Source organism: Dama dama, chromosome 17 (genome assembly GCF_033118175.1).
Source record: "Dama dama isolate Ldn47 chromosome 17, ASM3311817v1, whole genome shotgun sequence".
NCBI lineage: Eukaryota > Metazoa > Chordata > Mammalia > Artiodactyla > Cervidae > Dama > Dama dama.
The window spans coordinates 35,494,381-35,515,049 of record NC_083697.1 but is presented as its reverse complement, the minus strand read 5'-3'; the positions used below and the strand labels follow the sequence as shown (position 1 = coordinate 35,515,049).

General features: G+C 38.5%; 1 protein-coding gene across 4 annotated transcripts in view; it reads right to left on the bottom strand.

The window, feature by feature from the left end:
- UNC5C (unc-5 netrin receptor C) overlaps nucleotides 1–20,669 on the bottom strand; it is a 406,962-nt gene that overhangs the window by 54,527 nt on the left and 331,766 nt on the right. For 2 of the 4 annotated variants that reach the window (XM_061164370.1, XM_061164371.1), the window contains 3 exons: nucleotides 19,695–19,859; nucleotides 2,570–2,626; nucleotides 374–565 (listed from right to left, as the gene is read on the bottom strand). In XM_061164370.1, the coding sequence (XP_061020353.1) occupies nucleotides 374–565; nucleotides 2,570–2,626; nucleotides 19,695–19,859 (414 nt within the window). The remainder of the gene's footprint in view (nucleotides 1–373; nucleotides 566–2,569; nucleotides 2,627–19,694; nucleotides 19,860–20,669) is intronic. The other 2 variants (XM_061164372.1, XM_061164373.1) reach the window with 1 other exon arrangement.

The window sequence follows — 20,669 nt, the reverse complement described above, 5'->3', positions numbered from 1 at the left end:
GACTAGGGAGTAGTTTCTCTCATCTATACGGGATCTGGGTTCACCTGTAGACCACTGTATTCAGAGCAATACAAGATGCCTTGTTAATAGGAAAAAAAGGGAACATAAGAAATCTATCAACCAATCTTTGTACTCTTCTCAAATAAAACTTTATGACAGAGAAACCTGTTACAAAAGGGAAAAAAGAGATCTGTGCACCTTGTCAACTCTAACGACTTATATGATGGAAATTAACATAATAATCAACAAAACAGATGAAAATCTTTGTCTTCATGGAGCTTATGTTTCAGCTGATGTGGTTTCATTGATTTTGAAGACATAGGGAGGCTGCTTACACGCCTAAGTCCACGTATGAAGTGCAATGTCAACTGACCTTGTCTTGCTGCCTTGATGTTCACAGGCTGAAAGCCTCCATTGAGTGCAGAAGAGTCAATAATATCAGACTCAAAGTCACGATGATTCTTCCTATACACAAAGAGGGCCACAACTACAGAAATGGCCAGGCAAACTATCACAGCTATCACAATGCCGACATACAGAGCAACATCGTCTGAATCGGGAGCAGCTGAAGGGGAAAAGGAAACATGGAATTCGGTGGTTAGAGAAACTTCTCACAGTATCTATATGTGTTGCTATAATTTCTCTCAGACAGTTATTGCCTTTTTTATAGGTTAATTTCAAATCTATTTCAAAAGCTATTTAAAACAACTGTGGCCTTTCAATGGAAAATTATCTTGCATTTTCTTCCTTTTTCACTCTGCATCTATTCACTCACTAATCTATCTCAAATTGGGCAACATAACAGACCATTTACTAAAAGGCGTAAAAGGAAACTGGAGCTAAAAACATCTCAATCCATAGGAAAAAGAAAAAAACAACAACACTTTATTACTAATTTCAGGTGGAGAAGTTTGGAAGGCAGCTTTGAATTCACTGACAGTTCTTTAAAAACAAACATAAACACTCTGTTAGAAACATCTGGCATTTACTGAATCTGTATATTTATTGCACCAGAATATTTTCCTAAGTATCATTCCCAGTCACAAAATTACTTTCCACAGCACTCTTCTCACTTTCCCCTCAATCAGTGAAGGGGTGAGTGGGAACGATGGAAGGCAAGGCAAGGCAAGGCAAACATTGGGAGCAAACATGCTGGGTTTGAAAGGTACACTTTCAGAAGACCCAGGTCTGGGGAGCAGAGGTTAATGCTGATAACTCCAGGCTTTTGCTACAGATTCAGTATTACCTCTGAGAACACTGAGTTTCTCACGGGTTCTTGTCAGAGATTTACATGTGAGCCACTCATTACTGGAATAAAATATAGCTCTATGCTGTACTGAGTAAGATAAAGGCCTGGTTCAGTGATCAGAAAGGTCAGACTACCCCCAAAAGGCAATTAAGCATTTGATTAACATGGTGTGAGGTCAGCTGGGAGGTCTGTCTCTGGGTAGAGCAAGAAGAAAATTCCTATAAATGTTGCATGTTGCCTTAGTGGCATAGAGCATGCTCTGATCCAATGGCAAATGGTGATAAAAGTTGATAATTGAACCAACAAAATTAAAGCTTTCCTGAATCCTTGAGACATCTTAATGCCTCTATTATTTCTAGTTTTCTGTGACTCACAAAAATGGCCAGCAAAATTAACCAAATCTCTCTGCTCACTGTGAAGGGTGATTAAACTGGTGCTTCAGAAGGTCAAGAAAAGCCTTTTTATGTTCAACTTTATATACAAGGGCATTTTTATTTTGCAGGAAGAGAATTTTCAGGTTTGCAGGTCTCCTGGCCTCCTAAAGTCAAGGAACTGCTCCTCTCTCCTAAGACTCACAGTCACACGGTTTATATGTTGAAATGACTCGTCTCTTGCCATGTATCTGTAACACACTGACAGTAAAACAGCATTCCCTACGGGGAATCGCTCCATTTCTTTCAGGATTTTGTTTAAATGTACTATATGTGAAAGTATTTGTTTCCTTTTTAAATAATTGTCTTTACCAAAGTTTCTAGACTCTCTGCTCAAGCATCAATCAAGTCAACACTGGCAGATCTTTTCAGGAAACCAGTGATGTACCAAACCCTTCCGGCACTGTGAGCACTGCCTTCAGAGTGCTGTTTCATTTTGCTGCTGGGTTACATGTGAGGCCCTACAGCAGTGCTCTGAACTCTGGTCAGAATACTCTATCTAAATCCTTACTGTTTTGCTTTACCAGGCTGTAATTACTTATTCAACATTCATGATCTCTAACTCAATGGATCTGCATTTTCTCAACTCTTTACTTTTTAGCATCTGAAACTTGCCCTTTATTTAGATCCACATATTTCATGATAAGTTTTGTCAGCTACTGGGACTTAAGCTTTGAATGTTAGACTGATAGATTTTAAAGCTGGCAGAGACTTGAAATGACCCTTTCTTCTTTTCAGCAGTGAAAATCTAATTTGTTTTTCATGTTGGAATATATTAGGCGTGGATTTCCTGTGTGCACATCTGTGATCCAAGGAAAGGTAAACTTGAACTGGGGGCAATAACGTTAAATGATTATTCAGCAACATAAAAACCAAACATCAAACTTACAAGAAAATCCATATTCATTCTGGGTTCTCTGCTCAGTTGAAATAGGATAAATGAAACCTTGAAAAAGAAACAAAAAATGAAACAAAAATGGGAACAAAATCAAATTAATGAGGGAAACAAAATGAGAAGCATGAAAAATGGCTTAATTAAAATAAAAGGAGAAGAAACCTGGGTCCTTTAAAATTCTGGTTCAGTACAGAATTATGATTTTGCATCTCCTGTCTGCTCTGGAGCCTCACTAAGAATTAATAAGGAGGCAGATTGAATTTCAGAGCAAAAACTAGTCTCGAGTCACTAACTTTGGAGTGCTTAAAGTCTTTCTTTTATTGAGCATAAACTCTAATGGATCTAATTTATTTCAGACATCAAGGGTTATTAGCATAAGGAAAATCTTTTTTCCTTATCCCTGCCATATGCCTTAATTCCCAGGACATATTCAGTACGGCTCTAAACAGTTTTTTTTTTTTTCTCTTTTATTTAATCATAACAGCTTGCTCTCAGTCTAATAGAACTAAAGAAGGCCTGTCGTCATTGGTCAAAGGTTAAATACCCATTTACTGAGCTGAGCAGACCAACTCTCCTCCTTCCATCTCAAGTCTACTTTTTGGATTTTCAGTTGTTGGCCCTCCATCTAACAGGAATCCAATAGGTTTTGCCCAGGGGCTGAGCAGTTTGTCAATGCAATGGAAACTGGATGCTTTTTATTTGAAATCATTCAAAAATCAATAGAGCCTAGAGACTATAAGGTTGTTTATTTTAGGGCTTCAGAGGAATAGTGTAAATTGGGAAAAATAAAAACCTCATCCCAATAGTGACTGCAGAGATAAACAATAGCAGTTTTCCTTTTCTTTCTTTTTAGTGTAATCCAAGGTAGGAAACTGATGATAATGATGATGATTGATGATGATAATAAATAATAGCCATAATGTGAAGTAGACGATTGTGAGAAAATATTTCTTAAATGGGGAACATAAAACTTCTTGAAATGAAAATCTATGGAAAAGTTTAAAGTATCACCTAACTAGCACCCACAGATTCCTAATATTTAATATTCTGCAACATGAATTAGTCAAATAATACAGCATCATTTGAATTAACCAAATGAGGATGAATAACCATGTGAATTAAACTTTCCTAGTAATACTCAAGGACAAAAAAATGCAGAGAAACTGCAAGAATCACAATTAATTGGTTCAAAATTAAAGGTCTGTCTGTAATGCTTTAACACTGAAGGTAGCTCTAAATTGTGCCTCATGTAGACCTTCTGTAGTTTGCAGAACACACAGTTCTTATAAGCTATTTACTTATTTGGGGAACTAATTCAGGAGGAACATGCAGCGCTACCTTAATGAAAGAGAGCTTTGCTGTAGCACAGACAGGTTTGCTCTGAATTAATTTTTAATGCTTTATTTTAGAGCAATGATTGCAACCTCCTACTCAGTTTTATAAATATTATATTCCTTATTCCAGTTGTTGGAGTCCATGTATTAGGTTTGATTTTCATCTTTAAACACTCTGTCTGGTAATAACCTTTTTCCATTTGTATTCTGTGAACTCAATAAAAGGACATCTGGGACATATATGAGCACAGGAAAAAAGGTTATTTTTGAAACCCAAAGACTTAAGCCAATATAATTTCACAGCTAGTATAGGAGACCAGATAAGTGATGTCACTGTTATAGGAGATGATTTTAAGCTGGGTGATGTCAAAAGATTTTTTTGGCAGATGTGAGGGCCAGGAAAGAAGTATAAAATAGGATATTTGGGGATAGTTTGATGTTTACCCTGAAATTTTTGGTAAGAATAGTGTGAGCCTGCTGGAATAAACAGAAGATCTGTATAAAAAGGAGACGCCTATCTCTGGAGAGATATAAAGTGGTCTGAAAGTTTACCCTGTGAAGCAGCCCTAGGTTTTCCTTGGCTTTCACCTACTTCCCAACAGAATCCCTTTTGTTGATAGGCAGATCACGGAATAATAAAAAGAAAATTGATAATTTCATTTTAGTTTCTACTTTCCCATGTTTAATTAGATCTGGACCACTCAATATAAACTTTTGTGCCTTGTGGCCATTTACCTCAGACTTACATGTCCAGGCACAGAACTGGAATCCATTAATTCATTCAGTCACCTAACAAATACCCTTGACCCTACTGTATGCTGGGTTCTATTCTAGGCACTGAGGTACAGTGACAAGATGTACACTGCTTTCATGCTTGTTTAACAGAAAACAAACAAGTAAACAAAATAATCAAGGTCATTTCAAACGCTGAAAAGTCCTCTTGGAAAATAAAGTAAAATGCAATGTGACTGGAGATAAAAGAATGACTAACTGAGGGAATCAGGGAAGAATTTTCTGCTGTAATGAAATTTACACTGAAGCTTGAACAACGAGAAAGAATTGGCCAGGTAAAGATCTGTGGAGAACATGGTCCGTGAAGAGCGACAGCAGATGCAAAAATCCTGATATAAAAAGGAAGTGGTTAGATGTCAGTGAGTGGAAAGAGGAAGGAGGGAACCTCAGAGGGAAAAGCAGCAGCCAGATCTCGTAGGCCTGATGGTCCACGATGAGGTGCTTCAATTTTATTCTAAATGAAATGCAAATCTTGTCATCAAACCTAATCCTGAAAAGATCACTTTGGCTTCTCTATAGATAATGGAAAGCAAAGGGAGAGAAGTGACAGGACTTTATGGATGGTTGCTATAAAATATGGCCTGGAAGATGTCTATCCATAGGTATGTTGATATATTTAATGATGTGCTTGCATTTGAGCTTGTTCTAAGATAAAATAAAAAATATAAAAGTCTCAGTATTAGCTATTTCTCATAGTCGATAGAGACCAATCCAGCCAGACTGCTATTTTCCTACATGGGAAATTTTATTTTTTTATTTTATTTTATTTTTTTATTTTTTTTTCCTACATGGGAAATTTTAAAACAGCCAAGTAGTAAGTGTACTCATCAATGGCTCAACACCCCATCTTACTGGTATGGAAACACTGATAAAGAATTTTGAAAGGCAACTCTGCAAAACTTTTCTCCACCTTTTTCAAAACACTTCTGCAACTACACAACTAAAACATCACTTAGGAAGCTGGGTATCAGAAAAGAAGGGGATTACTGTTCTATCCCCTAAATGAAAGGAACACCGAATCACTTTCTAGAGTTTGTTTTTATACTTCTCCATCTGATCCGTCTCTCATGGAACAACAGGGAACATTTTCTTCAGCTAATGAGATGATCCTGCTGAGAGCAGTCCTAGCAATAATGAAAAATCGCATCTCTGGCAGAACACAGTACAAAATAATTGTTTTCAGTGTCACTATCAACAGCCTGGTTCATAAGTTAGGGATTTCAGTTAACTTTCTTACTACTTGAAAGGCAAGTCAGTTGAAAAAGCACCTCGGCTGTTGGCCAAAGCAGTGAAACTGAGTTTTTTAGTCTCATGGACTTCAGCTGGAATCCTAGCCCTGTCAATTTCTTAACGATGAGAGCTTGATCAAACTCCCTCATTTCTCTAAGCATCAGCTTCCTAATCTGTGTAAGGGACTATGAATATGCATTTCCATGTAGTTGTGGAAAGGATAAAGGAGATTTATACAGTGCTCATGCATTGTGCAAGTGCATAAAGCTGCTTCAGTCATGTCTGACTCTTTGTGACCCTATGGACTTTAGCCCGCCAAGGGCTCCTCTATCCATGGGAGTCTCTAGACATGAATACTGGAGTGGGTTGCCATGCCCTTCTCCAGGGGACCTTCCCAATCCAGGCTTTAGTAGCAAGTTTCAGAAACAAATTTCCAAGACCAGAGGGCAACTTGATGCTAAAATGATTTCTCAACCACTGGTAGTTCTGCTTGTCAAGGGGGTGTCTGGAAGTAGGTAGAGGAGGTGTTTTTTGCTTGTCCTAATGATTAGGTGGTTGTTTGTTGGCATTTAATGAGTGAGGGCCAAGGGTATTTAATGTTCTGCAATGGGAGGAACAGTCAAGTCATGGAAGAACTAACTGGAACAAAATGAACCTCCACTGACAACACCTTTCAAAGCCACTCCCATGGACCGATAGAAGGGATACAGAGCAGTAGTTGGCTGCTCTTAAATGGTTAGTGAAATGCTTCTTATGATAGGAAGCTAGGTCATAACTGCTCAAAACATCCATTTAAGAGAATATCTAGCTCAACTTTTTTTCAAAGGAGGAAAATCAGTTCCCAAAATGGGAAGTGGTATTTCAAAGTTATGGAAAGTTTTTGACAGGCAAATTGGGTTTCTATCCTTCTCTGAGAAAAGCTGACAGCATGCAGGTTTTGCACTGTCCAGTTTTGGCAGGCCCCGTTCGCAGTCCTGTTGGCTGAGGATCTGGATTGCTAACATAACAATGTTCTGGTGGATGGTGGCTAAATGACTTAAGGAATGACTTATTTTAATTTTCACAAAGTCATCCTTCAGACTACAGATGGGATTTACCCATATTTTTCAGCTAATGTCCAACTGTTATATGAGGAGAGCGCATGCGCAAGTGTCCTAAAAAGGCAAATGAACTTTCCTCCGTTTTATACAGCAGTGAGTAATATCAAGTTATCCTTAAGTACATGGCTCATAACTGTGCAATAATAAGCCTGAATATAGCCTATTTAGTGGGTTTATAGTTGGGAAATCTCCTGGGAACAACACCAGAAATTATAATACATAAATCTTCATTTCCCCAATCAACACCAACTACATTGATATTTCTAGTCTTTTTAAATTTTCAAGAGATATGAATAATAGACAACAGTCAAAATGATCATGATTTTATGATTAAATTTTTAAAAGATAATACAAACTTTTAAAAATAGTATTCTAATAGAAAAGTTATCAAGCAAATAAGCTGCTGTGAGAAATGTTAAAAGTTCTGAGCATTAATAGCCAGGTATATTTTGCTCAAAACTAAGTCTATGCCCTTACTAACTTGCAAACCCCCAGGATGTTAGAGTTAAAACAGATCATTGATTTGAATTTCTTCTTCTAACCCCTTTGTACTCACAGACCCAGGAGTCAGAGCATAGACTGATGAAGGGACTTGTCTTAAAATCACAAAGTTGGTAAAACATTAAAGCCAGGGGCAGATTCCAGCTCTTAGGCTACAGACCTGTCATTTTTATATGTACTGTCTGATGAATAGATTTAAATGAGGATAGACAAGGAAATAACAGAAATGGGTTTGATATGTTCATGGCTTAATATGCAATTCAGTTATTGAATGAAGTAATGTTAATTATTTAGACTAGAAAATACCTCTCCATTTGAAATGTTATCAGTGATTGTCATGAGAAAGTTAAAACAACAGAGATTTTTCACCCCTAAAGAAAACAACATCCAAATAATGTCTTTTGTTTAAAGTGTAGGATAAACAAAGACGTGCTCCAAACTTGGACATCTCTACTCGAAGGTAACCGGAGAGCTATGCTAACATAACGCAGGTGTTAATGTATGATAATCACATTGTATTTGGCATAGAACCTACCATAAATGTAAGTATTTAAAAGGGAAACATTGTTTCTCTCAAAAAATGATGCCAACATTTTTGATAACAGAAAAAAAGGAATAAACATCAGAAAACTGGAGGAACACTACACATAAGAAGAAAATCACATTTTAAAACAATAAAGGCTGACAACCTCTTGCTTTTGGTCTCCAAGAGACCACATGCAAAAAGGCTTATTTCAAAATTAGACAGATTTGGGTTCATATATTGTCTCTCACACTAACCTGTGGGCACTGGGTGGGCTGTTTCAATTTTATGCCTGTTTCTTCCTTTCCAGGTTAGAGCTATTATTAGGGGAATATCAGAATTTCTGTTTGTAAGATTATTTTCTGTACTTTTTGAGTTTTATTAAATTGAACACAGGTCAATTTTGCTCCAGTTTGGCCACATCTAACACAGTAGATTGGACTTAGAAGCAACTAATGCCACGGCCTTAAGTAGAAAGTGAATAAAATTAAAATTATATCTGTACCTCCTTTAAACTAAACATATAGAAATATACACATATATGACACAATAATTTTTACATTCTCCAAAGTTTGTGAACCATTGAGCCAGATGTAAGGAAGACATAAAAGGAAAGTATATATCAGTAGATGTCTTGGAATTAACTGTTTCTTTAGATTAGTTACCAAGTTTGTAGCCAAAGGGAGACAGGTGGAGTTTTTAAAGGTGTTCCTGCTTGCCTTCAAGGTTACTCATTATATTTCTGTATGGACCTTAATAAATACTCTATTTCAGTATGGACCTGCATCTACAACCTTAATAAAGATTTTACGATATGGTTAGGATTAAATAATTATTGAGATATAGTTCACAGCTTACATGGGGAATAGTATATAAGTTATGAATATGACATAACAATTTTAGTCTATAAAAGCATTGTGTTGTATAAAAGTCCATGTTTTTTAAATCATTAAGCTTTCGATCAGTTTTCGTAAATTTATCTATCTGAAGTACAACAGATCACTTCAGAAGATCTGTCCTCATTTTTATGATCCGAGCATTAGAAGAATCTCAGTTCTCCATGGATTTTACGCTCTTCTTGATCTGGTTGCCTGCGTCTTTCTTTCTGCCAGTGACCTCACACTAAGTCAACATATCTGATTTCTCTCACCAATTTAATTTCTTCTGATGCAAATATTCTTATTAAAAACCTCAAGGACCATTCTAAATAAACATGTCCAGATTTTTTTTTTTCCCTTTTAGGTTGGCTCTTATCTAGCCACCCCATCAAGACTGCACTAATGATGTCAAAGGTCAGGTCTGTCAAAGACACTCATGGTCATTTATTATAATTTACCACTCTTCTGAGGGTTTATTTATTGACAGGAGCTTAAGGAACTCCAAATAAATGAATACATAAATCCTAGGACATGACAACAAAAATTGAAAAGAACATTTGCTTATCGCTGATGTCAGTTATCTAAATTGCCGTGGTAATTTGTGCTCCAGTCTTCACAGGACCGTCTGCCACGCTTCACTAACTGATCCACAGCCCTGTTCCTAGCGCTGACAATCACGCCCCTCTGAAAATGAACAGCAGGGAATGAACATCTCAGATATAGAAGCCTTATCTCATGACCCACAGAAAGTGATGAATAAATATCCAAAATTTAACTAAACAGTTGAGCAAAATCAGACTCCTAAATCAACTGCCCAAGAGCTGTCAATTGGTATTTTCTATCTGATGTGCACCCTCAGAAAAAGGATATATTATTAAATCCAAAGGCAGTGATATAATTCAATCCATAGTAGTTAAAGACATCTGATAGAAAAAGTCATGCAAAGGCCTGAAGTAAAGAGGCCGATTCCTAGCATCCATCACCCTACCTACTGGATTTTTAGGTGAAAAGAAACACTCCAAAGCACAGGCCCTGCCCCGCTGTAGTCTTGAGGAAATCCGTGCTTTGCTGCAGTTGTGAAAGGTGGTAACTTTCTCCATCCCCTCTGAGTCTCCTTTGCCTCCTTGAAGCTGAAGCCCTTGTACTTGTCCTCTCACAACAATCTGCCCAGGGCGCCATAGGTTTTCATCAGGTTTCTGTGGGCTAAAGTTCCTAACCACATCCCTACTTTCAAAAGCAGGAAAATGTTTTACCAGAAAGGAAGAAAGCAAAAGTAAACCACACTCATTATACCAGCGAAAGCAGAGCACTGTGTTGGGCAGCCAGTCCATGGACAGAATATTTATTTGCCAGCTGGGACACTATGCATATCAAAGACTATACAAATACAGCTATGACATCAACATCTTCCAAACTACAGATAAAAGCACTCACTGTCTGACACTCACAATTATACTTTTCCTATCAAACTGCTGTGTTGACAAGAATTTCACTTGCACCTTCTCAAATGCCTACCATGGTGGTTATAAACACATCGTGCTAAAGACAAGAACAGACTATTTGCAAAGTAAATGATTGCCTCACATTAAATACATTAAATCCCCCTGGGATTCTAGGGGTTCTGGTATGCAGTGAGTCCACACTACATTTACACATAGAGTTCTGCCACTTCCTCTATATGTGAGAATTAATGGAAGAGCAGGGTGACATGTAAATTTTTTAATGAGTAGAAAGTGCTAAATTTGCAGACTGCATAACATTTTAATTTCCCAAAGTCAGGAAGTTCACTGATGCAGACACAATTCCAGGCAGTTCTTGTTTGTAAATTGCAATTTCTAATTTGTCTGCTGTGGCATAAACCTTCTTCAGCAAGAAGGAATAATTCTAAATTCAGATATGAACTCTCACATATCCCAATGTGGGACTCCAATCTTCAAATAGGATTAAACACCAAAGTCTATAGGAATAGCTGCAGCAATGTAATAATCTAATTGAATGTATTCATAAATATATATAAAGCACCATTTCTGGATCAAGTCACATACATATTCCCTTGACTGCTATTTTCAAAAGCAAAAGGTAAGCACGGATTAAACCATTTTATGCCAAGTTGACAAAGTAGGTCTTACTACATGTCATTATAAAGATTATAAAAGTTAAGTTTTCAGGTCTAGGTTACACAACTGTGTGTAGTGTTAGTCACTCAGTCGTGTCTGACTCTGAGACCCCATGGACTGTAGTCCGCCAGGCTCCTCTGTCCATGGAATTCTCCAGGCAAGAATACTGGAGTGGGTAGCCATTTCCTTCTCCAGGATACAACTGTATTTCAATATAAATGGTAAATATGCTTATTGGCTCAACATTTTTGGAGACTGTCTTAAGTGCCTTTTTTTTTTTTTTTTTCTTTTGTACCTCTTTCCTTCTGGGTCTACAGTGTTCTCTCTCTCTCCAGAACCATTTTATATAAATCCTATCTCAAAACTATGTGGCAAAACCAGAAGCTACTTTCATATAGTCTTAGTGAAAGTTGCTCAGTCGTGTCCGACTCTTTGCGACCCCATGGACTATACGGTCCATAGAATTCTCCAGGCCACAATACTGGAGTGGGTAGCCGTTCCTTTCTCCAGGGGGTCTTCCCAACCCAGGGATCGAACTCAGGTCTCCCTCACTGCAGGAGGATTCTTTACCATCTGAGCCACAAAAGAAGCCCAAGAAAAATGGAGATCCCTTCTCCAGCGGATCTTCCCAACCCAGGAATCAAACCAGTGTCTCCTGCATTGCAGGAGGATTCTTTACCAACTGAGCTATGAGGGAAGCCTTTCATATAGTCTTAGAGATAATATAAAGACAACTAAGGGCTTCCCTGATGGCTCAGTAGGTAAAGAGATCAGTTCAGTTGCTCAGTCGTGTCCAACACTTTGTGACCCCAAGAACCGCAGCACACCAGGCCTCCCTGTCCATCACCAACTCTTGGAGTCTACCTAAACCCATGTCCATTAAGTCTGTGATACCATCCTCATCCTTTGCCATTGCCTTCTCCTCCTGCCCTCAATCTTTCCCAGTATCAGGGTCTTTTCAAATGTGTCAGCTCTTCCCATCAGGTAGCCAAAGTATTGGAGTTTCAGCTTCAACATCAGTCCTACCAATGAACACCAGGACTGATCTCCTTTAGGATGGACTGGTTGGATCTCCTTGCAGTCCAAGGAACTCTCAAGAGTCTTCTCCAACACCACAATTTAAAAGCATCAATTTTTCAGTGCACAGCTTTCTTTATAATCCAACTCTCACATCCATACATGATTACTGGAAAAACCATAGCCTTGACTAGATGGACCTTTATTGACAAAGTAATGTCTCTGCTTTTTAATATGCTGTCTAGTTTGGTCATAACTTTACTTCCAAAGAGTAAGTGTCTTTTAATTTCATGGCTGCAGTCAACATCTGCAGTGATTTGGGAGCCCCCCAAAATAAAGTCAGTCACTGTTCCCACTGTTTCCCCATCTATTTGCCATGAAGTGATGGGACTGGATGCCATGATCTTAGTTTTCTGAATGTTGAGCTTTAAGCCAACTTTTTCACTCTCCTCTTTCAATTTCATACAGAGGCTCTTTAGTTCCTCTTCACTTCTGCCATAAGGGTGGTGTCATCTGCATATCTGAGGTTATTGATATTTCTCCCAGCAATCTTGATTCCAGCTTGTGCTTCTTCTAGCCCAGCATTTCTCATGATGTACTCTGCATATAAGTTAAATAAGCAGGGTGACAATATACAGCCTTGACGTACTCCTTTTCCTATTTGGAACCAGTCTGTTGTTCCATATCCAGTTCTAACTGTTGCTTCCTGATCTGCATACAAGTTTCTCAAGAGGCAGGTCAGGTGGTCTGGTATTCCCATCTCTTGAAGAATTTCCCACAGTTTATTGTGGTCCACACAGTCAAAGACTTTGATATAATCAATAAAGCAGAAATAGATGTTTTTCTGGAATTCTCTTGCCTTTTCGATGACCCAGCGGATGTTGGCAAGTTGATCTCTGGTTCCCCTGCGTTTCCTAAAACCAGCTTGAACATCTGGAAGTTCACAGTTCATGTACTGTTGAAGCCTGGCTTGGAGAATTTTGAGCATTACTTTACTAGCATGTGAGATGAGTGCAATTGTGCGGTAGTTTGAGCATTCTTTGGGATTGGAATTAAAACTGACCTTTTCCAGCCCTGTGGCCACTACTGACTTTTCCAAATTTGCTGACATATTGAGTGCAGCACTTTCACAGCATCACCTTTTAGGATTTGAAATAGCTCAACTGGAATTCCATCACCTCCTCTAGCTTTGTTCGTATTGATGCTTCCTAAGGCCCACTTGACTTCACATTCCAGGATGTCTGGCTCTAGGTGAGTGTGCGTGATCACACCATCACTGTCATCTGGGTCATGAAGATCTTTTTTGTACAGTTCTTCTGTGTATTCTTGCCACCACTTCTTAATATCTTCTGCTTCGTTAGGTCCATACCATTTCTCTCTTTTATTGAGGCTATCTTTGCATAAAATGTTGCCTTGGTATCTCTAATTTTCTTGAAGAGATATCTAGGCTTTCCTATTCTATTGTTTCCCTCTATTTCTTTGTATTGATCGCTGAGGAAAGCTTTCTTATCTCTCCTTGCTATCCTTTGGAACTCTGCATTCAAATGGGTATATCTTTCCTTTTTTCCTTCGCTTTTCACTTCCCTTCTTTTCACAGCTATTTGTAAGGCCTCCTCAGAGAACCATTTTCCTTTTTTGCATTTCTTTTTCTTGGGGATGGTCTTGATCCCTGTCTTCTGTACAATGTCACAAACCTCCATCCATAGTTCATCAGGCACTCTGTCTATCAGATCTAGTCCCTTAAATCTATTTCTCACTTCCACTGTATAGTCATAAGGGATTTGATTTAGGTCATACCTGCATGGTCCAGTGGTTTACCCTCCTTTCTTCAATTTAAGTCTGAATTTGGCAATAAGGAATTCATAATCTGAGCCACAGTCAACTCCCGGTATTGTTTTTGCTGACTGTATAGAGCTTCTCCAACTTTGGCTGCAAAGAATATAATCAATCTGATTTCGGTGTTGACCATCTGGTGATGTCCATGTGTAAAGTCTTCTCTTGTGTTGTTGGAAGAGTGTGTTTGCTATGACCAGTGCGTTCTCTTGGCAGAACTCTATGAGCCTTTGTCCTGCTGCATTCTGTACTCAAAGGCCAAATTTTAAAGAATCCACCTGCAATGCAGGAGATGTGAGTTCAACTACTGGGTTGGGAAGCCACCCTGGAAGAGGAAATGGCAACACACTTCAGTATTCTTGCCTGAAAAATCACATGCACAGAGGAGCCTGACAAGCTATCTCACAGTCCTAAGCATCACAAAGAGTCAGACACAACCGAGCGACTGAGCAAACACACCTACACAGGCACACAGCACAACAGAGCTTTGATTACCTTCTGGATAAGACATAGGATTCTATCATTTTATGAAGCAAAAATGGTCTAATGTTATTAATGTTAAGTTTTCTATATCAAAGAGATCAGATATGCGTTTAGTTATTTTCTATAGTAATAATTCTCCGAATCATCTACCTTGTCTTACTGAATGCAATTGATAGTTTTAACGTACCTAAGAACTCCAATATTTGTTTTCTATTAACAATGTGCTTATAAACCAATAATGCCTAGCTTCTTTCTGGGATAATAAGTGACTCTGATGATTTTGAATTACAACATAATAATGTTCTAATAAAATAACACCAGTTCCTCTAAGTTCTTAATTTGCAAGTAGTGTCTCCAGAATAAGAACCACTTTTTTCAAATCAATGAGGATATGTGTGTGTGTGCTAAGTTGAATCAGACGTGTCCGACTCTTTGCAACCCTATTGAACTCTAGCCCACCAGGCTCCTCTGTCCATGGGATTCTCCAGGCAAGCAAACTGGAATGGGTTGCCATGCCCTCATCCAGGGAATCTTCCCAACACAGGGACAGAAACTTTGTCTCTGTGGCAGGCAGGTTCTTTATCATTAGTGCCACCTTGGAAGCCCTAAAGATGATATACCTCATGTATAATATATACTTGGCTCGGTTGGTAAAGAATCCACCTGCAATGTGGGAGGCCTGGGTTCCATCCCTGGGTTGGGAAGATCCCCTGGAGAAGGGAGAGGCTACCCACTCCAGTATTCTGGCCTGGAGAATTCCATGCACTGTACAGTCTGTAGGATCGCAAAGAGTCAGATACGACTGAGAGACTTTCACTTTCTTTGATATGTTATACTTCAGTATCAACTACTATGTTTGGATGGCTTTTGAGTAATAACTGTGGGCCTTTCTCATTCTATATTCCATGTGTGTTAAGGTGTGTGTGTGAAAGTGTGCACACACATGAGCCCAGCTGTGTCTGACTCTTTGCAATCCTATGAACAGGCTCCACTGTCCATGGATATTTCTAGGCAAGAGTACCGGTGTGGGTTGCCATTTCCTCCTCCAGGGTATCTTTCTGACCCAGCGATTGAACCTAAGGCTCTTGTGTCCCCTGCACTGGCAGCTGAATTTTTTTACCACTCAGCCACCTGGGAAGTCTGTATTTTAACCTACCTTTTATATAATCACTCACTTTATCCTTCCTCCATGTCTTCTGAAAAGTTTCATGAGATCTACATCAGTTTACTAATTTTCTCTTTATCAAAAGCTGTCTCTGACCTGATCTGATTTTTAATCTCCCATTGAGTTTTAACCTCTCAATAGATCACCTTCCATTCGATTTTCCCCCAAATCTCTGTCGTTTTACAATATTCTATTTTTTCACTTGCGTTTACATTCCTTTTAAAAAGTTTATCTTTTTATTGTTATTTATTTTACAGCCTCATTCAGATTGCTCTAGGAGTCCGTGTTATTAAAGTACCGACATACCTATTTATTGTTGCCAACTTTCCCTTGCAGCAGACTATTTATTCCCTTGGGTGATATAAAACTTGTATCATCAATTAATTTTCAGGAGTGAGTTATCTTTATCCTAGACCAATGCACTTAGGTTGTGGAAAAAACTCCTGAAAATGGCTTGCTGTTCACTTCTGCTGGTACTCCAGAAGTTTTACTGCTTATATAAATTACACATACTTTGCATTTTCCTCTCTGTACGGTATCTTAGACTTCATATCCAGAACTAAGTAAAGGACTGTGGTTTTATTGAAGTGAAGACTTTGTCTTTTCTGTACCATCAATTTTCCTGTAGCTTTCCTGGGCTGATGGGTAAAAATTTTGAGTTATTTTTCATGGTGGGAGAAGCCAGTTATGAGACCCAGCTTTATTCAGGTTTCTTGCTTTCCACCCAGCCTCAGATCCAAAAACCTAACTCTCAATCCCTAGGACCTACATCCATGCCTAATGCCTCTCTTGGTTATTCTGGTGTCCACTTATACAGATACTTCTTTAGATCTGAGTTCATTTCTGTTACTTTAGTACTTCTTTTTCTTTTGAACTTGATATCCTCTCTCTCTTACACACACAGACTCCAAATGTGTTCATATGTCTTTTAAGTTTAAACATTTTATCCAATATTTCTAGATATTTTCAGTCAAAGGTGCTTATAATGAGGGGAATGGCTAAGGAAGAAATGTGTCCAAATATGATTATTTTGAACAAATTAATGAATAAACATTGACAGTAATATTTTCTATATATTTTACACTGTATTGCTCTTAAGTACCAATCTGGCTTTTAAAATATACTACAGTACATTATCTATGTAACTCTGAATTCTACTGACATCCATCAGGAACTCTGAATTCTTCCTTTCTAGCAGTGTATCTACATTTATATCCAAACCACTTGTAGACAATTTTTAGTAAACTCAGAGGTTGCACTGCCTCCCTAGTTCAATGCTAAGCAGGCTAGCTCTGAGATAATATTGCAATACTTATAAAGAGCTATTTATCAATGCACTGAAGATGCTAAGTCTCAATGTAAACAAACATTAAATGATATTTTCTAATTATTAACTGCAGCTTTATAGCTATCTTTTTTTTTCCCATTCTTTTTCTTAATTCAGAACTTGTCCCTCTTAAAAGCCTGGTACTTTCACTATCAGAAGCCTTTTGTTTTCCAAAATGAGGACATTATTTTTTTTGCAAGACACTGTCAGCATTGCTATGCCAGAAACACCCAGCTTACTGTAAACAGAGACTATAACTTTCACTGTAAAATATTATAATTATACAGCATAACTGTATCTGAGGTTTTTAATCCCTGAGGAAATCGATAACAGCACAAACTACAACTATCTTTTGTACTACAGTAGATACAAGAAGGAGGAAGAAAGAGTTTATTGACTTAGTAGAGACTGTTAATATAGCAAATCAGAATTATAAAAGGAAACAGCTTTTTAACTGACTGATTTTAATTCAAACACCCAAATGTTCCAGTCTGATAGGAGACTTGATAAAGAAATAAACAACAAATAACCACTATTGTAGCCTCATTCTCCTTCCTTATTTACACATACACACACCTCATGCCATCATACCCAATCATTAGAAAAAATTGTATTAATTCTGTAAGAAATAAGCTAGATGCTAAGGGGATGCTGGGCTTCCCTGATGGCTCAGCCAGTAAAGAATCTGCCCGCAATGGGGGAGACCTGGGTTTGATGCCTGGGTCAGGAAGATTCCCCTGAAGAAGGGAGTGGCTGACCACGTCAGTATTCTTGCCTGGAGAATTCCAGGGACAGGGGAAACTGGCAGGGGTTGCAAAGAGATGGACACAACTGAATGACTAACACTTTCACTTTCAAAGGGATGCTATATCATAAAATTCTTAACTTGAACATTTCATACTTTGTGGGCTTCTCTGGTGGCTCAGTGGTAAAGAATCTGCCTGCCAACGCAGAAGACATGGGTTCAATCCCTGACCCTGGAAGATCGCACAGGGCAGCTAAGCCCGTGCGCCACGACTACCGAGCCTGTGCTCTGGAGCCCGAAGCCGCAGCTACTGATCCACGTGCCACAACCATGAAGCCCTACAGCCTGGGCTCCGTGACAGGAGAAGTCACCACGACTAGTGAGTAGCCCACACAGCGGTGAAGACCCAGCATCAGCATAGCTAAAAATAAATGAATAGCATTTTTTCAAAGAGAGTATTTCATGCTTTTATTTGATATATGTCATAATTTAGAATGTGTCATTGTGTGTAACTAATAAAAGGGCCAATGTTCCATCTTGTAGCATTGTACTCCTTATTAAATCGGTTGCTTTGGGAATTTTAAAATATGCACAATGGAAGCAGAAGGCATTAAATCACCCAAAACTGAAGGATAATACTGAGAAAGGGAGTGAGCCAGAGAGAAACTTCGAATATTGTTACTTTTCCATCACATGAGTTAATTCATTCTAAACTAAAAGAATACTACTAAATTATAAAAGTGTTAAAAATAACTTGTGTGGTATGTTTCCATTTTAATCCTCAACTCAAACTAACACCTAGAGGAACAAATTCTGTATCTCTGGATAAACAGTTAGTAAAATAGCTGTATTCTTCTCATTCTGTGTTTCTGGTACAAATAGTGAGGTGCACAGTAGCCATCCTCAAATCACAACCAGAAAATATGCTTTACACTCAGTTGCAGCCTGTTCTCAAAGAGTACCACGTACCACGGACAGAAAAATAAGAGGCCCATTAGATTTATATTCCGTGTCAGCAATGAGATTATCTATCTATCTGTATTTTAAGTAAAGTTTCTTTTTAAAGGTTCCTGTAAGCATAGACTCTGGGAGACAAACAGAATTTCATAAATGTGCTGGAAATATCTTATTCTTAAATGACAAATACAAATACTTCCACACAAATACATTTGATTGCTTGTGTCCCACAAGCAATTTGTACTATGTTATAAGAAATGTCAACATTTGGTCACCATTACCCAAGATCCAAAGATAGCACACTGCTTGATTCATTCAACTGTACAGGTGTGATTTCAGAACAATTTTTAGTACCTTAATTCATGCCCATAAAAAACATGGTTAATTTTGTATATTTAAGGGCTCCTCAGTAAGTATGGAAAGTATTTTAAGTATGGAAATCAAACCACCATCTCATAAAGAAAATCTAAGTAACAAAGCCATAAAAAATGTGGAATATTTAGCTTATAGCATCTATTATATTGCTGAGCCCATCTTATACATCCATTTTAAAATTTACATTTTATAAACATGATTCCCTTTAGATAAACATTATAATTTTAAAACAAACCCAGCAATTTCAAGGGCTTGTGAAGATATTCCCACTAAACACTTAAAAACTTGGAAATCTACCAGCAGAAATGTTTCTTGTCCTTGTACATGTATTCTAAACGTCATGGACGTTGGTTCAGTAACAGCCATGAATTAGAAGTAAATAGCTTACTTTTTGGAAGTCGTGTGACTCTCTGAGGAGTTTAGGGTGCCCTTTTGGGCACTCTAATAAAACCAAGCAGCAGTTCCCTGCCCTGAAAAGAGTGACAGACCCTCTAGGGAAACGACTAAATCACTTTTTGCTCATGGGAAAGCAGTACTGTGTGTGCCATTTGTTAACTGGACACAGTTATTATTCATTCTGGTTTCTGGGAGATTCATTTTTTTCAACTTTGAGAGCCCTAGTATTGCATTTTTGTTGTTATTCAAGGGATTATTTTTGTTTGTTTTTGTATGTTTCCTTCAAAGAAATCCAAGGGTTAAGACTCCCACCTCCCCCGTGTCTGCGGTTCGCAGACAGACTTACTCTGCATGCACAGCCCGTCCGTGCAGTTCTTGGACTGCAAGACGAGGCCATCGCAGTCCTTGCCTCCATTCTTGGGGGCGGGGGCCGTGCACTCCCTCCGGCGCCAGTGAGTGCACTCGGTCCCGCAGGTGGACCACTTGCTCCAGGAGGTCCACCTGCCGTCCACTGCCACAAAAACAAACACACACAGCGACAGGTCAGAGAGAAGGAGCTTCCTGAAGGCAGAAAGGGGCAGGGCTCACGTAGAAACTAAGCACCGAACCCCGAAGGAAACGCGCCACCAGGGGGCGCTGCATTCACTTCAACTGCTGGAAGCTGCACATGCTCTCCAGGCATCCTGCGGCTTCTGCAGACTGTCCTTCCAAGAGGCCTGGGGCTAGTTCTTCACTGACCAAGCAAGCGAAGTTTAATGGGGCACACGGAAATCAAAGTTGTCACCAGGAGTTATATAAAGGTAAACCCTAGTAGGGCCCCTTTTTCTATTAAAGAGGAAACTTCTAGGTCCTGGATTGAAAATTAGGGGACCTCTTTTTGGATCCAGTATTCCTGTGAATAGTGCATGTGAACAGTGCCAGTAAACCTCTGTGGGGTTAAGGAGAAGAGGTCAGGAGAGTGGGGAAAAAAATCCATCCATTCACCTATCCACCCACCCACCTCCATCCTATCCATATATTCATCTACCTTCCTATTTCTCTCTCTCTCTCTCTACCGCACTATCATCTATATCTTATACACTCTTTTTAAGTTTTCATCCATGCTGCTTAATTCTGCTAAGATCTTCTGCAATGCCTTCTCGAAAAGACTATTTTCCATTTATTATTTGATTATTTCATTCCATTATTTTATTTGATGATGTACACATTTTTATTTTTGTTTTAAAAATAATATTTAAGCACATTCTTAATTTCTTCCTGTGATTCGGTCATTTGGAATAGACTTTCTTCTTAATTTTGGTGCTTGACTTGTTAGTAAATT